General features: G+C 38.1%; 1 protein-coding gene across 2 annotated transcripts in view; it reads left to right on the top strand.

Annotated features, from left to right (window-relative positions):
• LOC127935243 (phosphoprotein associated with glycosphingolipid-enriched microdomains 1-like) overlaps positions 1–20,557 on the top strand; it is a 41,307-nt gene that overhangs the window by 18,232 nt on the left and 2,518 nt on the right. Inside the window, exons 2-7 of one of the 2 annotated variants that reach the window (XM_052532941.1) lie at positions 10,586–10,617; positions 12,166–12,408; positions 13,237–13,285; positions 15,645–15,741; positions 15,831–16,357; positions 20,427–20,483. In XM_052532941.1, the coding sequence (XP_052388901.1) occupies positions 12,257–12,408; positions 13,237–13,285; positions 15,645–15,741; positions 15,831–16,357; positions 20,427–20,483 (882 nt within the window). In that variant the 5' untranslated portion in view covers positions 10,586–10,617; positions 12,166–12,256. The remainder of the gene's footprint in view (positions 1–10,585; positions 10,618–12,165; positions 12,409–13,236; positions 13,286–15,644; positions 15,742–15,830; positions 16,358–20,426; positions 20,484–20,557) is intronic. The other variant, XM_052532940.1, reaches the window with a different exon arrangement.

The raw sequence follows: 20,557 nt of genomic DNA, 5'->3' as shown, positions 1-20,557 counted from the left end.
AAATCTTCAAATTAATTTAGAAACAACATAAAGACCATATATTTTAAATGTTTGTTTAATTACATCTTTTTATGAAGACGAGTATCACTGATACAATATTACTGATGTCTCTATGAATTTTATTTTCTAATATTTATTGATTAACTATAGCCTTTCATCATTACAGTATAATTAAGAGCTATCCATTTTAACATTTATTAGACCTTAAAAAAATACTTCTAATTTAAATGAACTTAAAACAATCTTTACATAAACCCATTTTAATAAATGTAATATTTACCTGTGCCCTGCAGCAAGTAAGAAACATACAGAAATTGATTAAAGTTAAAGAGATTATTAGGTTTTTTGACTGCTATTACTTTAAGAGCTGCCACTCCAGAACATGATGCAGATACATATTTTCTCACAACTCTTTACTTTTTCTGACCCACTTCAGGTTTTAAAGTCTCATCTAATGAGCTGACTGCATTAGTACATGCATTTGAATAGTATTTGCAAGCCCGGACTGGAACATTTGTTTTTACTGACAAATGGCCTGACAACATCTCATCTGACCGCAGTCACCTGTTGCTTACTGAAGCTATTCTTTATCTTCTTTATCTTTGTCTTCTTTATTAAATTAATGCATTTAGCAGACGCTTTTATTCAAAGCGACTCACAGTGATTCAAGCTATCAATTTTTTACCTATCATGTGTTCCCGGGGAATCGAACCAACAACCTCGCGCTTAATATTATTATTATTAGTTATTTTCTTTCTTTCTTTTCTGTTTGGTGACATTAGTGGAGTTTAAATGGCACACTTCACCTTTAACCAGGCTCATGTCCGCTAATTTAATTTTTACTTGATTTTTTATTTTATTTGTTTCAATCAGCCCAGCTTTAGCCCAGCCTGTCATTCAGAAGGTTATTGTTTATACAGGATTGAGGTCAGGGCCTAGCAGTGGATGTGAGGAAAAAAATATGATAGCCATTATAGAACCATTTGAACAGAATAATGAATGACCCTGTAGGATTGAGGGAAATATGAAAAGCGAGCTGCCGGACAGTGCTCTGGGATTCGGGTGCTTCATCATATTTCATGCTAACGACTTGGGCTTTGAACAGCTGCTCAAATTACATCCTGATAGAGTGATCAGGCAGAAAGCCAGACCAACATGATGGGCAATATGTCAGTGCTGAAGAATGAAGAGCGAGGGCGATGGTGTGTATAAATGTGGGTGTGGATGAGCTTTACTTGCTGGGCTGTTAGCAACGAGGGAATTAATGCACTGATAGGGGGAAATTAAGGCAGTCAATTGATATGTAATTGCTACTAATGGAAGGTGGTTTTTCAAAAACCTTTCAAGCCAGCTTTAAGTACAAACACTAATGATGTGAAGAGCCGTGTTGCTTCTGTGTGGAGTTGAGTAACACTGATTACTAAAAACAAACTACATTTGCATTTGTCATATAGATAAAATTGTGTGAACTATCCTTTTATTTACACATTTATTTCCCTTTAAAACTATTATAAGTAAATTAAATGCTGCAACATAATGCTAATTCAGAATTCCGTATGTAAATATTACAGTTGTCATCGCTATTAGATTTCAGAATTTGATTAAGCTTAAGGCCGTGTTTACACTAGTGCGTTTTCGTTTTAAAACCTCTTTTGGAAATGAAAATGAAAACTCGTCTACACTGGCATTTTCGATGCATTTCAGAAACGTTTTCGGTCCACACTACATAACCGAAAATGCATGTCATGACCAGTCATGCGGGTACAACCATATATATGTATACAGGTACAACAATGAGCATGAAGTTATGGTTTACAGTCATCAAGGACACGCAGAGCTAATGTGGGCAGCCACGCCATTGTTTTCAAAAGTCTCGGTTTCGGTCCATTTACACTGAAACACAACCCCAGAGTTTTCAAACTAAAACAGGGTCTGCAGGGTTTTCGAAAGTCTCCGTTTTCGAGTGTTGAAAATGCCGGGGTAGTGTACAGGTGTAACCGTACAAAAAGTTTAGTGTAAAACGTCTGAATGGAAACTGTAAGTTAGGCGGTTCAAGTTGAATTCATTTCAGAAGTGTAATATTTGTGGTTAGGAATGAGAATAAACCCTAAACAAGAATTTTTTAGCATATCAATGCAATGCTGCCTTACAAACACCACAATTATAAGCTGCATTCATGTCAACTCTGAGATTCCACTAAAAGCTGTTCACATCCTTGATCTCAGAAATGATTTGTTTCTATGGCAATGATGGCTGAACATTTCAACACATAAATTCACCTCGATACCTTCTTGCTAAAAATATAAAAACAAACTAGTCAACACTGGCTGTAATAAAATGATGTACATTATAGAGGCTGCTGATTTATTAAAGCTGATGCCACTTTGGTGGTTTTTAAATGAAGTCCCAGCGGTCAAATGAGAGAAGAAAGAGCTTTTTTTCATAAATTCAGAGTTTTAAATTTGTAATTATAACATGAATGGTTTGAAAAGTGTCATTCTGACATGATGTGTAAAAGCAACAAAAGCTCCCAAGAGAATGCAATTACACATCGCATGCATATTTATTAATTACTTTCATGACAGGGAAATAGAATTAAAAATGCCTTAAAGAGACGAAACATTTTTTAAAATCTTTTATTAATATTTCAGAATTATTTTCACATTTTAACAAGTACTCGAAGTTGTGCCAACTTCCAATTTATCTAAAGGCCTCCAAACAGGCTTCTTATAGCTAATTGTTATACCAGTCTGAATCAACACGCATATACAATCTGTAGCACTAAAGAGAGGCAGAGACGGTTAGTATGCTTTCTGCTGGATAATCCACTGCTTTCAAATCTGTGGCATTGACTACTGCCAACTGAGCACCTAAAAGTGTCTGCAGATCCAGCTTCACAGCTTGCTAATGTATTCTCAGACTGAGCTCCGAAGGGGCAGACAGCCGCTTTAATTGGTTCATTTCTATTCTGTTAGCAGACATCTCAGCTGAGTCGCCCAGTATTGTGGATTCAAAGCTTTTTTGATTCATTCACTGTGATAAAATATTGCTTTTAATCAGATGCTTTATTCAAATTAGAATTATGAGCCCAATAAGAAACACACAAAATAATTGGCACCCAAAAACAGCATCGGACCCATTGACTCTCATTGTATGGACAAACAGAACACTGGGACATTTGTCAAAATATCATCTTCTCTTGTTTTCAGCGAGTAAGTGATGACAGAATTTTCATGTTTGGGTGAATTGTCCCTTTAAATCATTAGCGTTATTTGTACTATTTAAATGTTAAAATGACAGCCCTAAAAATGAGACCCACTAAATTAAATTGACAATTTCTTAAATCTTATGTGACTCAAAATAGTATGTTATTAAAAAAGCATATGCAGTATGATACTAACCAGGTCTTGTTGGTACATTTTCCCCATTATAACCTTCACTGTCATTAAAATGACCCTTCAGAGAGACAGCTTTCAAATATCCCATCTTTACATGCTGATGAAAAGTATATTGCTTGATGATACATAATGTGGATCAGAGGACAGAGAGAAAAAGACATCCTAACAAAAGCAATATGGATTCATACTCCGTGGTGTCTCTGCTGATAAATGGTGTGCTGGAAAGGTCAGTGTAAATGTCAGCAGAGCTATGCGCTAACCTCCCATCTACACACACATATACACACAAACACGCAACAGACACACACTTGTTTAACCAGCACCCCCCACTCCAAGTGCACTAAATCAAATAAATCAGGTGGAGGGGTGACGGTGTTCTGAGGAGCTCCCCCTCCCCCACCACCAAGTAAATCACACGGAGGTGCAGCCCAATCCTGCAGACACCCTCTCTGTCCTCTCTGCTCGCATGTCGAGGAAACCACAAGGAAGGGCGGAGGGTAGAAAGCATTTGATGCTCAAATATTGTCCATTAATATATGAATCCACAGTATGAAGCCAGAATTCACTTAAAATGGTGTTAAATACCAAAGGTTTTAAAACTTTGATTTAAATGAACCTCAAATATGATGCAAAGGAAAATCATAAAGACCTATAATATCATTATAAAATATATTAAATATTGTGAAGACATGTTGTTTCTAAAAAAAAATCTATTAGCATTTTGACTTAACCCTTTTCTTTATTAAAAGGCTCAAATGCGAGGGTTACCATTTTATGAAACTTAAAAAAAACAAATCTTCATTTGATTTTATTTATTAATAAACTGTTGTCATTTTAAATCTGGACATCATTGGTAATGTTATTGTTATAGTCCATGCAAACAAAACGTGATTTTATTTTGTTTGTTGATTTTGTGAAACGATTTATATGTCAGTACTTTTTGAACATTTCCAGCACATTTTAACGTGATAACTAATAACCTTGATCATTTTGGTCACTACAATTGTGATAAGAAATGTTCACACTGTTTCATCTCTCACTCTCTCTGGTTCATTTACAGTGAACTATCCCTTGATCATATAATGTTTGCAGTCATTCACCCTAAGATTCATTGGTAGAGTTTTCTGTCACTGAAGGACTTGTTAGGGTGGAACTCACTACTTGACAGTTTCACATCTCACTTTCTACACAACATCAGACAAGTCAACAGTTCAGTTGAGGCTAAAACAGTGCATGTTAATGGGCTGGGTTGAGTTTAGCCCAGGCATTTACAGCCAGCTTTTAGTAAATCAATGTGAACTTAAGAGCGCTTATGAAGAAATCTGATACTCCCATGTCATGTTGTCCAGTGTTTTCCTTGTTTGCTGCATTAAGACCTCATTACCCTGCAGTAACTGCTCTAGTAGGCTGAGATGTGTAGAAGCTGGACTTGTGATTGGGTGTGGTCATGTGCTCGGTTCAGAGGTTTTAATACAGTATGTGACTATGTATGTAATACAGTATGTGATGGGATACTCACTGGTGTGCAGCACTGATGCTCTGTATTGGGATTATTCCCTTCAAAGGTGCTACACTTGTACCTTCCCTGCAGAGCAGATGGAGAGCGAGCAGGAGTTATTGTCATGCTGTCAACTAATCCCTTTATCTGCACAGCAATGCCTCGCACTGGAGCTCGATGTCAGACAGCAATGTTATCGGTATCTATATCAATCTAAGTTATGTGGTCTCTCATTGAGAGGCATGTTCAGCCTGTTAATCTAATAAACATTGTCTCACTAAGACAAACCTTTCTCCTTTTCCTCCCCCTCACACTCTCTCAGTTTCAGTTTAGTGTGTTTTATGCATATGCAAATTTCTGTTATATCGTATGATAGTTTTAAATTTAATTCAGATTAAATAAATGAAAATAACTATATAATAATATTTCTGAAAATATTTTAAAGTAATATTTTCTCAATTGATTTACTTGTATTTTCATATTTAAATTCCTTTAATTAATTATTTATAGCTTTGACAATTATTTTAATAGTTAGAAATTCTCAGTCAGCAAAACTCTGTATGTTTCTCTTATAAAGTTCATGGTTAAAATTAAGTTAAAATAATTCAAATAATATGTCTGAAATTAAAATTTAAATTAGATTTACTTGTATTTTGATTCATTTTATTTTTTAATATCTAATTGATTTTATTACTTTTTATTTTTACATTTAACAAAGTATATACATACTGTAAGAGTTATTGGAATTAGAATATGCTCAGCTGTAGATGGGTTCAATTCCTAGGCAGAAAATATATAGTTCAGATACTGTAAGTTGCTTTGGATACGTTTAATATCCTTCACAATAATTAACATGTTAACACCAATTCTATCAAAATATCATCATACATATAGATACATTTATTAAATTCATATTTTATAATAACTTCATCATCTCTTACAGTTTTGCTAAATGTGTGAGGAAATACATTTGACTTAGTTGACTGTTGTCAACACAGTTCATTGGTTTGGTTCTGGTCTAAATGTGTTCAGGAATGAGAATGAGCTCAAGATTAATCTGGGACGCTCCCTGTAACTGTGGAAACACATCACTGTTCTTCTCTCAGCGATGAATGTGTTTAGCATTTTAAAATAATGCAGCCAAATCTCTGCATCTATGTGTGACACAGTGATCATTTTCCGGCTCTGCTTGATTAGCATCTGAGCTATTCTTATCTCCAACCCCGATGAAATTTTTAAAGTGACGTGACATTCAGCCAAGTATGGTGACCCATACTCAGAATTCGTGCTCTGCATTTAACCCATCCGAAGTGCACACACACAGCAGTGAACACACACACACACACTGTGAACACATACCCGGAGCAATTTGTGCTGACAGTTTGTGCAAAAATAGCACAACTATTCTGAATTTACCCAGGAGAGCTTTGCTTTCAGCTGATTTCTCTCTCCTCCTAAGTAAGCTGTGACAGAAACATTTACTTGAACTTTCACAGCCTGCCTTTTGTTATTTATTTTTTCTCTTCTGTGTTAACTAAAGTGTGTGTATTAGTGTGTGAGAGAAAGCAGAAAGTTAATGGAATAGCTTACCACAGGCTGATTTGGTCTGACAGCCAAGTGAACCAAAGCATTGCTTATTTAATTTGGTCAAAACTGGATACTTTGTGGTAAAAGACAGAATCAGAGAGGAGAAAAGGGGAATATGAATAAGGGCAATCTACCAATAATACATCAAATACCAAATAATGCATCATTTTTTACATGTACTCCACTCCCACCCTCACAAATTTCCTTCTTTTTTTTTACAGGTTTCATTTGTTTTTGCTTTGGTTGTGTTTTTTTTTTTTGTTGTGCTTAATTAATCTTCAGATCTTCTAGTGAAACATTAGCTGCTTATTACAAAATAAACGTCATGCCTGGCATGAGTTATACAGTTTAGCATTAATATCCCTTAAATAGATTTACAGTAGCAAATGATTAACCAGGGTTGTGTATGTGTCAGTGTTCAGGTGTACAATCTTTGTACATAATCCTGCTCTAGCTTGTGTATTACTGCTTACACTTGGCATTGTGTACTGTAAATATTGTGGCTCTTATGATTAACTCACTGAACGATCATAACAGCAAAACTGCCATATTGTCTAACAAACAAACTCGACAGGAGAGTAGATCAATTTTTCATTGTGTGTGTGAACATGATGTGTGTCGTAAGAGTGACAAATGACCTATTGCATGTGCTAAACTAGTCTGATGGTGTCCCAACATGCTCAAGCTGGACCTTTAGCTAGTTTTAGAAGGATTGTAGTCACTTCTCAGCTCGGACTAGACCATTTTATACCAGCTACGACCAGCAAACCAGCATTTTAGTATGTCTTTTTTCAGCAGTCAGTATATAGTACACACTATATACTATTACATACATTATTAAGTGTAGATTTGAGGGAGGTCAAGGCAGGCCTGTGGTACGTGCAGTAGGAAGTGACTGTCTCTGGAGACTCTTGTCTGTTGGAGAACGGAGAGGCACAGCTGTTGCATACACACTCCAACACACTGCACAGGAAGCTGAGACCGTTGTTTCATAACTCACGGCCTTTTGGAGAGGAACGTGTCCTCTTCAAACATCTGTCACATTTCCACAATGTGTGTCAATCTCACTCTGTGTGTGATTGTAGAAGTGTTCAGTAAATATGTGTGTTTTTAAAGTCTGTCTGTGGTGATGCACCAATTCTAGACGTCTGACCCTAGCACTGATTGTTAGTAGTGGGGCATTAGTACATAACACTGCAAGTGCAAACCATCAGGGCATTGATTTCCATGCTGGCTGGTTAACCCTTGGGATGAGTGCGGTTTCCATAGGGACACAAAGTCGATTGATCAGAAGTGGCTGTTTTTATTGGAAGAAACCTCTGGCTTGCGCTCGGCTGTGAGCTTGCTGATTGGTTAGTCGGTTGCTGTAAGACACAGATGACAAAACATTGACCCAGGGAAATTGCTTCCTGTTCATCTGCCCCCAAGACCTTTCATAATGAAACCCTACACAGTTCATTAGCTATCTGTAAAGGGTATTATTTGATCATGGGGGGGGGGCACCTTCATCTCACAGTAATATATGGAAACAGTTAGGATCAGTTTTCCTCTTCAGAACAGGCCGATGGTCTCTTCGCTCATGCCTCTGTTCTCACCCAGACACATGGCCTTGTAGCATCCAGACTCAATATGGCCAGCTTTCTCTTCTTTTCCCACTATGAATTGGCCTCAGTCTGGTGATGAGGAGGGGGTTGGGCGGAAAACTGTGGCCTGATTGTTGTCATATTGAAGATTTTGCAGAATGTCGTTGCACGTAAGCTGGAGTGTTGCATTTAAAAATACTTCTGTCCGGATTTAAATGTCTAGTTTAGCCTAGCTTTTAAGCATCAAAAAGGATACAAAAGTGTCATAAAAACAGCGTATAGTACTTTTCAAAAGTTTGGGGTCAAAATGTTTTTGAAAGAAGTCTCCCATGTTCACCAAGGCCTCATTTTTTTATATCAAAAATCAGTAATATTGTGAAATATTATTACAATTACAAAAATTTGATTCCTATTTATTTCATTTTTCAGAATTTTTCAGCAGCCATTACTTCAGTCATCAGTTTTGGCTTTATGTAACCAGTTGCGATTTAAGATCGGTCTGGTTTAAGAAAACATTCCTAACATATCGCCTGAACCTTTAGAATTCATAATAAAATGTTGATTTGTTGTGCAAGAAACATTTTTATAGTTAATGTAAAGATTGTGTTGCATATTTGATGAATGGCAGGTTTAAAAGCACAGCATTTTAAATAGAAATCCTTTCTAACAGTATGAATGTCCTTGCTGTCACTTTTGAAGAATTTAATGTCACTGGTGAATAAAAGTATTAAATAATTTTTTTTTTTACTTTTAAACGGTAGTGTTTGACTCGAGTCTTCTGCCACCAGATCATTGATTCATTGAGAAGGAATCATTCAGACTGCATTTCTAAAAGGGATCACTTGATTCGTTCATTCAACATTTATATGTTGAACATAAATATGAAATTGCTACGTCTCTCATGAACTCCTCGTGAACTTGGGCAAATGGCAAAATTTTCAGTAAACAGTGGTCTGTTTATTACATAAAGCTATCACATGATTTCAGATGGAGATCTTGAAATCTAGTGCATGAGCTTCCTGTCACGGTGAGTGCAGTGTAGCAACAGACGACATGCAACCTCGTGTCCAGCTAAGAGCCGGGACGCGGCATATGTTGAATGTGTCATTCGCCTCTAACGTGGCCAAAGAGAAGCTGTGAAACTGTCTGTGTTTTATAAGCTAATGGCCTTTTGATTGACACCTAAGAAAGCTTTAGTATTCTAACCAAATATTACAGCATTTTATGCTACACAGAATGCCGACGATTTCTAGAAGGGGTTACAAAATGCTGCTGCTTTTTTTAGAGCGCGCTCCCAGAGATGAGTTATTATCAAAGCTTCTGTCAGCAGGAAAACTTATAATAACAGAGCACCCACACAATTCTTTATTGCATTACTCCTGCTCCAGTGCAATTATTTATTCAGGAGATGTCGCTGGCATTCGCATGAGAATTTTTACTGGATGCGTTCTCCGCAGCAATCCAGCTGTGCTTTTCCACAGAGTCCCGCCCTCTCTGTGACCCCTGGGGAGGAACGTCTTTGTGGAATGGCTGTCTGTAACTATAAAGTAACTTTAAGGCAAATATCTATAGGCATGGTATTTTTTTTCCACACTTTTTTTTCTGTCCTTTGGCAGCCAGATGCTGTGAATTTATGGGCTCAGTTCTTGCACGCGATCTGGATCTTCATCCATGATGACTCTGGCAAAGAAGTGACCAGTGGCTTGCCCAAAGTGTTGCCAAGGACCAGAGTTGCTCATCTAGATCTGGAACTACAGTCTTTCCAAACACATTCCCCCATCAAATGGCTTTTCCAGTGCTTTATATTATATGGCATGAAACATTCAATCCTGACATTCCTTGCAAAGGAATCGCTTCCTTTTGGGTCCCATATTTCTTCAACTACAGTTAATATAAGCAGTGCTCGATTCGGGTATTTTCATTATATTTAGAAGGTTAGATATTTTATTGATGATAGACGATGAAAATAGACAATGAAATGTGTACCAAAATCCCTTTGTTGAAAGTTGTAGAGACTTAACAAATGCCTTAACAAATGCATGGCAACCCTTGGCTTTTACTTCTCTTCATCTGCATGGTATACTTCCTGAAATGCCATGAGAAACAATCATTAGAGCAAATCATTGCACAAACTATCTTCAGGGTTGCTGAAGGATCTAGATAAAGTTCTTGCTGCTTGTTCCTCAAACTGAAATGGATGCTGGTGCTCAGATGCTTGACATGTGCTCATGCCGAGAGACTCATAAGTGCAGTTCCACTGGGAACCGATGATCCATAGTCTTCATTAGACCATGAATGCAGAATTTATCAGCGCTTAGAAGAGTTACTTTGGCTTGCTGTGGGTTTTTCCATAATATGATGCTTATCTAACCAATTGTGATTTACAATCAGTCATTTGTAAGTTTAACTACAAGCATGTGAGGATTCAGGATTGCACATGTGATGATTGTTCTGGTACCACGGTATGCACAGAGCTCCTTTCCTCAATCTAATCGCCCGCTCTCGCTTTTTCCCTGCAGGCAACAATCACCCGAGCCAAACCAGTGTTCAGGTAGGACTCGTTTGTCATTTTTGGTACTGTACAAGACTTGATTTTTAAAAACATGCATGTGCTTTAACACTTTTGTCCCTCCAAGTGTACTGACATATTTGAAGTTTTTTTGGTAGGTCTTTTCCAGTTGAATCTAATTTAAAAAGATATGTAAGGAACGTTTTATTATGATATCCATATTTTTATCTTACTACGACACATACAGAAAGCTCAGAAATCATATCTGACTCACAGGCCTATCAAGGTTTTAGATTATGCTTTGGAAGGAGGAAATAATTTAGGATGAGATGCTGGTAAAGGAAGATTAGACCACAATTGGATTTCTATAATAAAATAAAATACATAAAACAATATAATTAATAACATTTATTATTCTTATTATCATCATCACCATCATCATTATGGTTTGCCAATTTAAAAACAAAATGTATTTAATTCAGGTAAAGGTAAAAATGTTTAAGCCAAAGTGAATCAAAGTTTGTGAACCCCTTTTATAGATAACTTTTTTATATAATATGATGTTCATGTTATTATATAATATGTACAGATATCTTTATTATTTATTTTTGTTGATATGATTATTCATCATCTATCCCTCAATATTCAAATGAAACCTCCACTACTGAAACCAGTGCTGAGGAGATATTCTGCACTGTTCAGCAGGCATTAGTTATAAAGTTTGAGAATCATTGAATATGTTAATGCCTACGCTTTGCATAGTTTCTGGCGTTGCACAATTGGCTTTTTCATCTCATACAAACCTACAGTTCTTCTTCTGTTATGCATTAACCATGCATTTCAAGAGTAGCATGATAATATTTGGACTGAGAAAAAAAAGCGAAAGGCCCGAATAATTCCAACATAAAGATTTGGATTTGTTCACAATGAATCCCAACTTCATAGATTTTGGTGGCTTTCATTCTGCTGTTTCTTATCGGAGAGTTTGAGCGAGTGGAGAGGAAAGACTCACCCTTCGGAGAGCAGCGGTGCTGTCCATCTCCCCTCACACAAAAGATCAGAAGCGCTGCCCGCCCGGGCCTCAGTCACCACTGGGATGCCAGCCATTTGATTGTTATCTGTCTATTCAGCTTGTGGAGGCGGGGGCCTCCATCACACCCCATCCTGGTCCAGGACTCTGTTTAATCTGGCTCGCTGTCAAATCAAACTAGCCTACATGTTTGGGTTACTGAGTGAAATGTCCAAGAGCCATTTGTTCTGAAGAAGCCTCGGGCTGGGTTCACTGCGCCAGCGTGTCAGGATTCTGCATCTGTACTCGCCTGCCCTCTTGTGGCTATGAATCAGCAAAACTCTTTTGGACAAAGAGCTCTACCACAGTTGGGGATGATTTCAAGTTTGTTCCATGACATCATTTGGATCTGAGATCATCTGATTAATTAGCATACAGAATTTCACACTTAAATATAATAATAATCTGACTCTGGAACAAAAACGAATAAGGTTTCAAGTTTTTCTTGGTTTGCTCAAGTACAAATGTCTTTAAGAGAACCATTCCATATCAAAAACTATTCTTCTTCTCTCCTCCCCTAGTTCTTTTTCAATGGCTCTATCCATTTTTGTGTCCAGCCTGTGCAGTGAGGTGCATTTGGTTGATGAAGGCGACTCATCATTGTGATGTATAATGGCTCCTGTGCTGAGTGCTATGTTGGGGTCAGAGGTCGCGGGGGCGGCGGCGCTGGCTAAAGGGGAGCTGGTACTTGTAGGCACGCTCACAGCACTCACGACTTTCCTGCTGCTCTCTGTCCTGCTGCTGCTGTGTGCAAGCTGCCAGGGGTGAGTATCAGTAAAACACTCATATTCTTTGGTACATCTGATATGTGTTTTTTTTTTAAGAAGAAGTAGAAAATTACATATTTTGTTTTAAAATATAGAGCAGACTTGATCATACCTGATACCAATATATGAAAATATGCTATCTGTATAATAATTGGAAAACTATCAATAACAAAATTCAACACATCCCTCATCTCTGTTATTACATATTTTGTTAATTACATATTAATTTAATTATGCTTTCTAAAATATTATGCTTTCCCCTACTAATATTATTGTTATGCTCTAATCTTTATTTAACACATTTTACCACAAATCCATTCTGTAGCATTCCACAGTTTTTCCCCAAATTGGCATGGAAAATATAAAAAGTACCCCCTGGACCTGTAAATGAGATGTGCAGAATTTTTTAAATTAAATTAACCTTTATTTTACACAATATTTACAAAATTTAACAAAAGTTCAGTCTATCACAAACGTTTAGTAGGCCTACATGTCGTGGTATTTATTTATTTGCCATGATGTTTTTTTTTTTCAAAAGAGATCAGCTGTAATTTTCCTTTTTTATTTAAATTATTTGTATACGATAATAAGAAATTATATAAGGATTGTCTTAATGAAAATTATAACCATATAACTGGTAGAAAACTCCCAATGGTGGTTTCCTTTGGAGCAGATTTGAAGATTCAGTTCTATATTAAATGTGTTTTTAAATCCTTTGCTGTCTAGAACACATCTTAGATTGCATCTTGTAATATGATATTAAATGTTGCCAATTGCCATACTTAATTTAAATTTCTCAGTAATTCTCTCCCTCTGACTGAACAGGAAGAAAAAAGGGGGGCCGCCAGGAGACCATGAAAACCTGATGAATGGGGTAAGAATTGTGCTTCAGTGATGCTTTCCATCCAAGAGATTTAAGCCTGTGCTGCCTCATTGTGGCTCAAACAGAGCCTTACACAGTCCCTCTGAACCAATCCTTATCTTTCATTTCAAAAGACATTTTTAATCACAGAGAGTCCCAAGATGACATGAACCATCTTGAGAGTGTTTTAGTCACGAGAATGTGTGACCGCTGTGCTTGAGGGCCTGGTAAAGATGGGAGAACGGAGAAGAGAATGGATGGTCATTGTGAGACCCGGGACTTGTGGGAGGGAAGCATGAAGCAGACAGATTAACATTTCTGTTTGGCCACAGGGAGATGAGAAACTTCATGCATGAGATGCCTTTCTCTCTGGGTCTGTTGCATTTAAGTGAGTGTTTTCTGTGAAATGATCAGCCAAGGACAGAGTTCAGGAGATGTTTAGCAGTCAGGAGATTAGTGTGGGGGCATAATTGACTGCTAAAACACACACACACACACACACATCCATGCATTTACAAATAAGTTGTATAGGCAGGGTCTGTGGGTATGTTTTATGCTTGAATCGTTCATTGCAACATTAAATGAGGGCCTTCTAGCATGTGTTCATGTCTTGTTGGAGCACATACTTGCAATACACACAGATCACGAGGCCACCACACAGCCAGATGTTGATTTTATGTTTATTATGTATGTCAGGTTGCATTTACTTCAGTTTTATCGTTAGCTATGGAAGCTGCATTTGCATGCTGACAGCAGCATGACAGCTGTACAAATTTCAAAACTTTTCCTTTGTGTAAATGGTGTTAATAACAGTCATTGGTTATGCATACAGTATGACAGAAACTGTTACACCAAGGGCTCTCAACGTTTTGAGGTTTACGACTCATTTTGAATTCCTCAGGAGTAGTTAAATGGCTTGTAAGAATAACAACACATTTTACAACTCAGTCAGGTTTAATTGTTATTGACTGTACAAGAACTGAAATAAATCATTTGGACACAGGGATGTAGCGGTGAAAAAGAGGTGGACACCACTATAAAACTTGAATGCAACAACAAGAGTGCATTTAACTGAAGACTTTTACATTGTTACAAAAGATTTTATTTAAAAATAAATGCCGTTCAGCTGAACTTTCTATTAATCAAGAGTCAAAAGAAAAAGAAACATATAACTGGCTCCACAAAAGTATTAAGCAGTGACACACAGCAGTGTTTTCAACATTGATAATAACAAGAAAATGTCACCTGAGCAGCAAATCAGCATGTTAAAATTATTTCTGAAGGATCATGGGACACTGATGACAAAGACATTGAAATCATCAAAATCAAAATCATTGAAATATTATTGTCCCTAAATTTTAAATTGAAAAATGCTATTGAAATAATAGTAATTAATTTATTAGAATTTAAATCGGAGCAATTCATAGTTTGAAAAAAATATATATTTTAATTGTTTTTCTATTGAACTGTTTTACTGTTAACTGTTTAACTGTTTTAAACAACTTTGTAGCTTTGCATTGTAGCCAATATTTCTTACATAACATTTTAAACTTAAGAGGTGCTTCCTATTTATAAATAGTTGTCTATTAAAATTGAGTGTAATTTGAAAGTTAATTGATTCGGCGACAACACATGGAGCTGAGACCTCAGAGTTGATACCCTCTGTATTATAAAGTGCGTATTAAATGATTAAGCAAATGCATGACATTATCTCTCTGTTAACACTGTAAACCTCTGTAGTTTTGATGGATATCTGAAGGCTAACCTTTACACGATGATGTACATCTTGCCTGTCAATATTAATTGAGGAGGGTTTGGTTTAAATAGTGGTGTCTGTCTCAGCCTGACAGGTTAAATGGAGTCTTTGTCTTGCTGTGACAATCTGAGAGTGGCTCTCAGATTTACCCTCCTGTATCAGAAGGACTTCATCACCCTGGCAACAGACATTTCAGTGACCTACCACTAGGTTGTCCCATAGTGCCACTGCACAGTGTTTTTGCCATAGTTTAAAGATGCAAACAATGAGCTCAGTCCAAGTGTCTTTGTCTTCGGTCTCTTCATAGCAGGGGTTCTCAACCTCTTTTGGTCCATGACCCATTTTTTTAATTTTTTTTAATTTTTATTCTTGCACCCCTCTATTGTCAAAAAATCAAGCGATGCATGTTACAATCTCACAAGTGACATTTACAGTCAGTTTTATTATTGACTCTGTAACTATAAGAAATATACAGAAGTCTAGCACATATATCTCATCTTGACCCCTCAATCTATGACAACCCTGTGTGTTTTTCTGACCCCAATGTAGTATTTTATAGTATTTCACTTATATATATAGTGCGTAGGCAATGTTTTCTGTTCTATTTCCCTGCAGGTGTCAGAAAAAGAAGTATGCAGCCAGTCAGTAGAGAGCCATGGTACTGACTTGGCGGTCAGCAGCTCTCATAACGGGCCTCTCACCAGTGGTACAGGTAACAGTTCTACAGCAGCGCTTTACTGACACTGTTTGGAGCTGACTATAGCAGATAGTCACACTCTTTCCACTTACCTTTATCCTCAGTACTAACAGACACAATGGACACAAGTCCCCAGCCTTCAGAAGACGTGCTCTCCAGCCAGTCAGAAATCCGTTCCTCTAAGTATCACCAGGACCGTGAATTACCCAGCATTCCACCCACCGATACCCTCGAAGCAGCCATCGATGCTCAAGCTCCCGCAGGAGTAGGCACGTATGAGGTGGTGAAGGTCAGCGCCTCCCGTGATGTCAGTGTTGAGGACTGTCTGTACGAGACGGTGAAAGAACTCAAGGACACTGGCCTCCCCAACGGTACACTAAGCCCAGAGGAACCACCTGCACCTCCTCTTAACTGCCACCCAAGCCCCGCTACACCAGACTACACCATGCTGCCCAATGGTGCGGAGTATGCCTCGGTCAACCTCAGCAAGAAGAGCCGCTACAGCGCTGACATGGAGGCCAGGCACTCAGCCGCCATTGTGAATGACGAAGAGCCTGAGGACGAAAAACCACCTCCTGTACCAGACAAGGTACTGGACGAGAATGACAACCAGCAGATTCTGAACGGACAGGTGGGGCGAACAAACTCTCTTTCTTATAAAAGTACCATTGTTGTCCCGTAGAGTTAACTGTAGAGTACATATCAATTAATTTCAAGGCATAACATACCTGCACCTGTTTTGCCTGGCAGATGCTGTACATGTACTGGATTTTGTCAATAGTTAGTACTACCGATACTTTAGAAGGACTGTTAGCATTTCTTTTACATATCATCTATGCAAAGTACCAATAAGCTGGTATCCCTTTACCTTAGGGGTAGTGTAGGAGTGTCCAATCCTCTTCCTGAAGAGCACCTTCCTGCTGGGTTTAGCTCCAGCACACATCCTTGGAAGTTTTTTTTTTTGTCGCTGCACTACATTTGGATAAATTACTTTGTGATGTCTGGACGCACTACATCCACCGCTGTCATATGATTACAACTTCAGTCATTTCACTTCTCCAACTTTTATGAATCCTCTCTCACCGCTTTTTGCTTAATACAGTATGGCAGGGAACAGGGGTGTTGCAATATATTAATATTGACTTTTTTTTTTTCAACATTTCTGATATCGTGACAACCCCATGGGAAAATGTTTCATATTTGTATGCGAGAAGTAGTCTAAAAAAATCTTGATCGTCTGGCTAATTAGGGTTGAAATTAAGAGCTAATGGCCTTGCAGGAGCATGATTGGACACCCCTTGAATAACATGCAAGTGTCATGGTAAATGAGTACCATCAAAGTATCATTTGATACTATTACCCTGGTACCTCCACAGTACTGTATTTGTAATGTTCATTAAGGAGTTCAAATTGTTTATACAGCATCAGTTGCTGTCCTGCAGTGATCATTTCCTTTAGCAGAGTGATGTAACCCTTTGACACCTATAATTGAGAACAAAGAAGAAGAATCTCAGAAACAAACCAAAAAGAGCTGCACCAGAATTCTCCAGTGCCAACAATAAGGGAACAATAGAGAACCGTGTGTTTCCAGTTTAATTACAGTCTTTTAGGATATGAGCTGTGGTTGACGGTGATACGCATGTGTCCATGTAGCATACAAATGAAGCCATCTGTAGAGGAGAGCAGACAGGCTGCTGTTGCGCCCACACTCAGTGTCTGCACACGGTGTGAGCATCCACTACAGCCACACATCACTGTCACCAGTCGAGGACGCCCTGCCCCTCTTTTGTTCATCACTGCTTCTTGCACCTTTGCTCTGTCAATCTCTCTCTCTCTCTCTCTTATGATCTAATGTACTCTCTCTCTCTGTCCTTTTGTTGTTCTCATTTTTTTGCCCTGTATTTCTGCTTCCTTTGTCCTTGTGCTCGAGATCAATTATGTGTCTTCTCCACCAAAAACAGAGCTAGATCTCATGCTCGGCCAGAGATCTACTCAAAACCGACGCATGCTTCTGCTGACCTGAGAGGTGCATTACGACACAATGTATTATGTTTAGATCAGCATTACAGGTCACAGTCTGTTTAAAAGATTGGAGAACACACTTTAACATTCAAAATGCATCGTTAAAATGTATAATGAATAAAATAACAATCAAGCAATCAGTATCCACATTTGATATTTGCGAACAAAATAATTGTAGTCAGATTGAGGAGTAAAGAGTCTGTTGTGACACAACATACAGTACATAGGAATGGGGCGTTCACCAACTGAACAAATTTGAAGGCTTACAGAAAGCATTTAAGTTTTGTTGTGCATCAGATTTGCCAAAAGTGATTTTCCAAAACTTGCCAGCCCTTGGGCTTCTGATGTCAATAGTTTCTGATTTTAGGAGCCAGCGCGGAACAAATTTTGCCCAACCTTTCTACAATGGAAATGTGTTTAATAGTTCCAGATTGGCCAATGCACTGGCATCAGCACAAGATTTGGCAACAGCACTGGCACTCTTACAGTTGTACGAAGTCAAATGTTGCTTGCACTCTTTGGGGTAAAGTTTCTCCTGCTACACTGTGGGTTTAAACTTGACACCTTTCAATCCAAATCCCATTCACTGTGGCCTGATGTAGAAGTGTAATGGGGCAGCTGTGATTTATCTTACCGGTCACATGTTTGTGTGTAACGTGCGCATGTGGATCAGTGGATTCCAGCTGTCCACTGTCTGACAGCTCACCCTCATGATGAATGAGACGGCAGAGCATGTTTACAGGTACATCATCTGTGTTTAAGCAAGAGAATCATTCAGTTAAAGCTGGGACAGCCAAACTGACAAGTGCATGCTGTAACACATGCACACACATTGCCTCATTAGTTCACGGGGTGGACTGCACTGTATGTTTGGTTATTTGAGTGAAGCACGCCAGCCTGGCTTGAGTGGAGTGCCATGTGTGTCATTATGCATTGGTGCCAGTGACTGTCACTATGCTAGCGTGCCGGACTGAGGGCAGCTGTCTTTGATAAACTGTGATTTCAGCACATCAACACTCAGAATCTTCTGCTGAAGGGAAGGACTTTTATTGTTAGCACTGATGCCTTGTCAAAAGATGTGTGGGCACATGCTGACAACTGTGTAAAAGCAAATACTAATCGACACCACTGAGAGCAGCGCTACAGGCCATTGCCCCGCACCCGGGCCGTACTGTCATTCAAGGGGAATGTATGTGTTCAGTATGAAGGGCACTACAAACTGGTATTATTTGGGGAAACAAATCACCCAATAGTCATTGCATTCCACCTCAGTACAATGCAACATTTGGCTAAAATAAATGACATTTTTATTCAGCTTGTTCCACTTCAGGTCTCTACGCAGTTAAAGTACCTTCAAGGAGAGTCGGTTTACTCTGTGGCCATATTTGCAACACCTCCAGGCAGCTATTTCGGTCATGCAAGACCAACTTCTGTCTACTTGAATGGAGAAATAGCAAAACTGCTTGCCAAACTCACATTTAAATAATGTATTTCAATTGAGCAATAAAAACTGACATGAACTGTCCAATATGCTGTTTCTAATGCTCAAATAGGATAAAAAAGTGCATGTTTCAGGTTGGTTTTGCAAATGTGTATGTGCAGTCCTATGCAGACTGTTTTTATGGGAACTGGAGCTTCTAACAACAACTGCTGTGATGCAATGAGTTTATCAATCAGGTTCTTTTCTTTATAAGCCAGGACTTGTTCCACTATATTGTGCATTGCACTTTCTCAGACTTTCGCATGAGATGTGACTGTTATGATACGGTTTTCATAAGCATGAGTGATATAATAGTTATGAAGATCCATACATATATTCTCGTAATAAAAATCATCACTAAACTTACATTTCAATATATAATTCATGCAAATAGACTGTATGTATGCATATGTGTGTGTAATGATGTCATCACAAACAAACATCCTAATCTTTGTGACTGTCTGTGTGATGACGTTGCAGTGTGTTTTAAACGCATCTGATAATTATTCATTTCTTATATGGACAAATCAATGGAAGAGACACTCTAATTGATATAGAGGGCTGGATAGAGTGAATTAGCAGATAAGCCTTATTGTAAGAGACATTTGTTAGTTGTGATGAGGTCAGGGGTGTCTTTGCGGAGCCACACGGATGGGCTATTAAAATAATTGCTTTGCTAATTAAACCAATATCAAAGCACATCTGGAGAGTCTCTGATGCACATTCTGTTCTATCATATCAAAGCAAAGCATACGTTAAGTTCACGGGGTGAGACAAAACAGTCTTGACATTTTGGCACTAAAACATCACTATTAATCTTGAATGGGTTATAGCAGATTTCCCGCTTGACTGTAATCTCTCTGTCTGTGAGGTGACTACAGTAGGGATTGATATTCTTCTCCAACAGACAAGGTGTCTGTTATTGACCTTCTGTAGGATTTACTTTGTTAATTTAATGACCCTATTATTGATTCTCTTTGTAAATATACAACCGCTCTTGCTAGGAGAGGAACTGTACATTTGATTTCAATCAGTAACTCTTAAGTAATGAATAAGTGGCTTCATTTTTTCATCAATCAGTCCTTGACACTAGCAAGTGTCAGCTGAAGTGATCCATTTCCTATGCTGCTGTATGTTTAACCTGATTAAATACAAAACATTTCTAACTAACGGTCTTGTTTTAATCATTGTCCTACAGTTACTCTCCCCGCTGACGACTGCAGCGCCTCTGGACAATGTGTCTCCGGACAGTGAGGTACGCTCAGCATCAGCATCTTTTAAAGATCAGCTTGAAGTCTTTTTGCAGTTTTTACCGATACTAATATTTGC

This window comes from Carassius gibelio, chromosome A19 (genome assembly GCF_023724105.1).
Source record: "Carassius gibelio isolate Cgi1373 ecotype wild population from Czech Republic chromosome A19, carGib1.2-hapl.c, whole genome shotgun sequence".
NCBI lineage: Eukaryota > Metazoa > Chordata > Actinopteri > Cypriniformes > Cyprinidae > Carassius > Carassius gibelio.
This window is presented reverse-complemented; position numbering and strand designations above follow the sequence as displayed.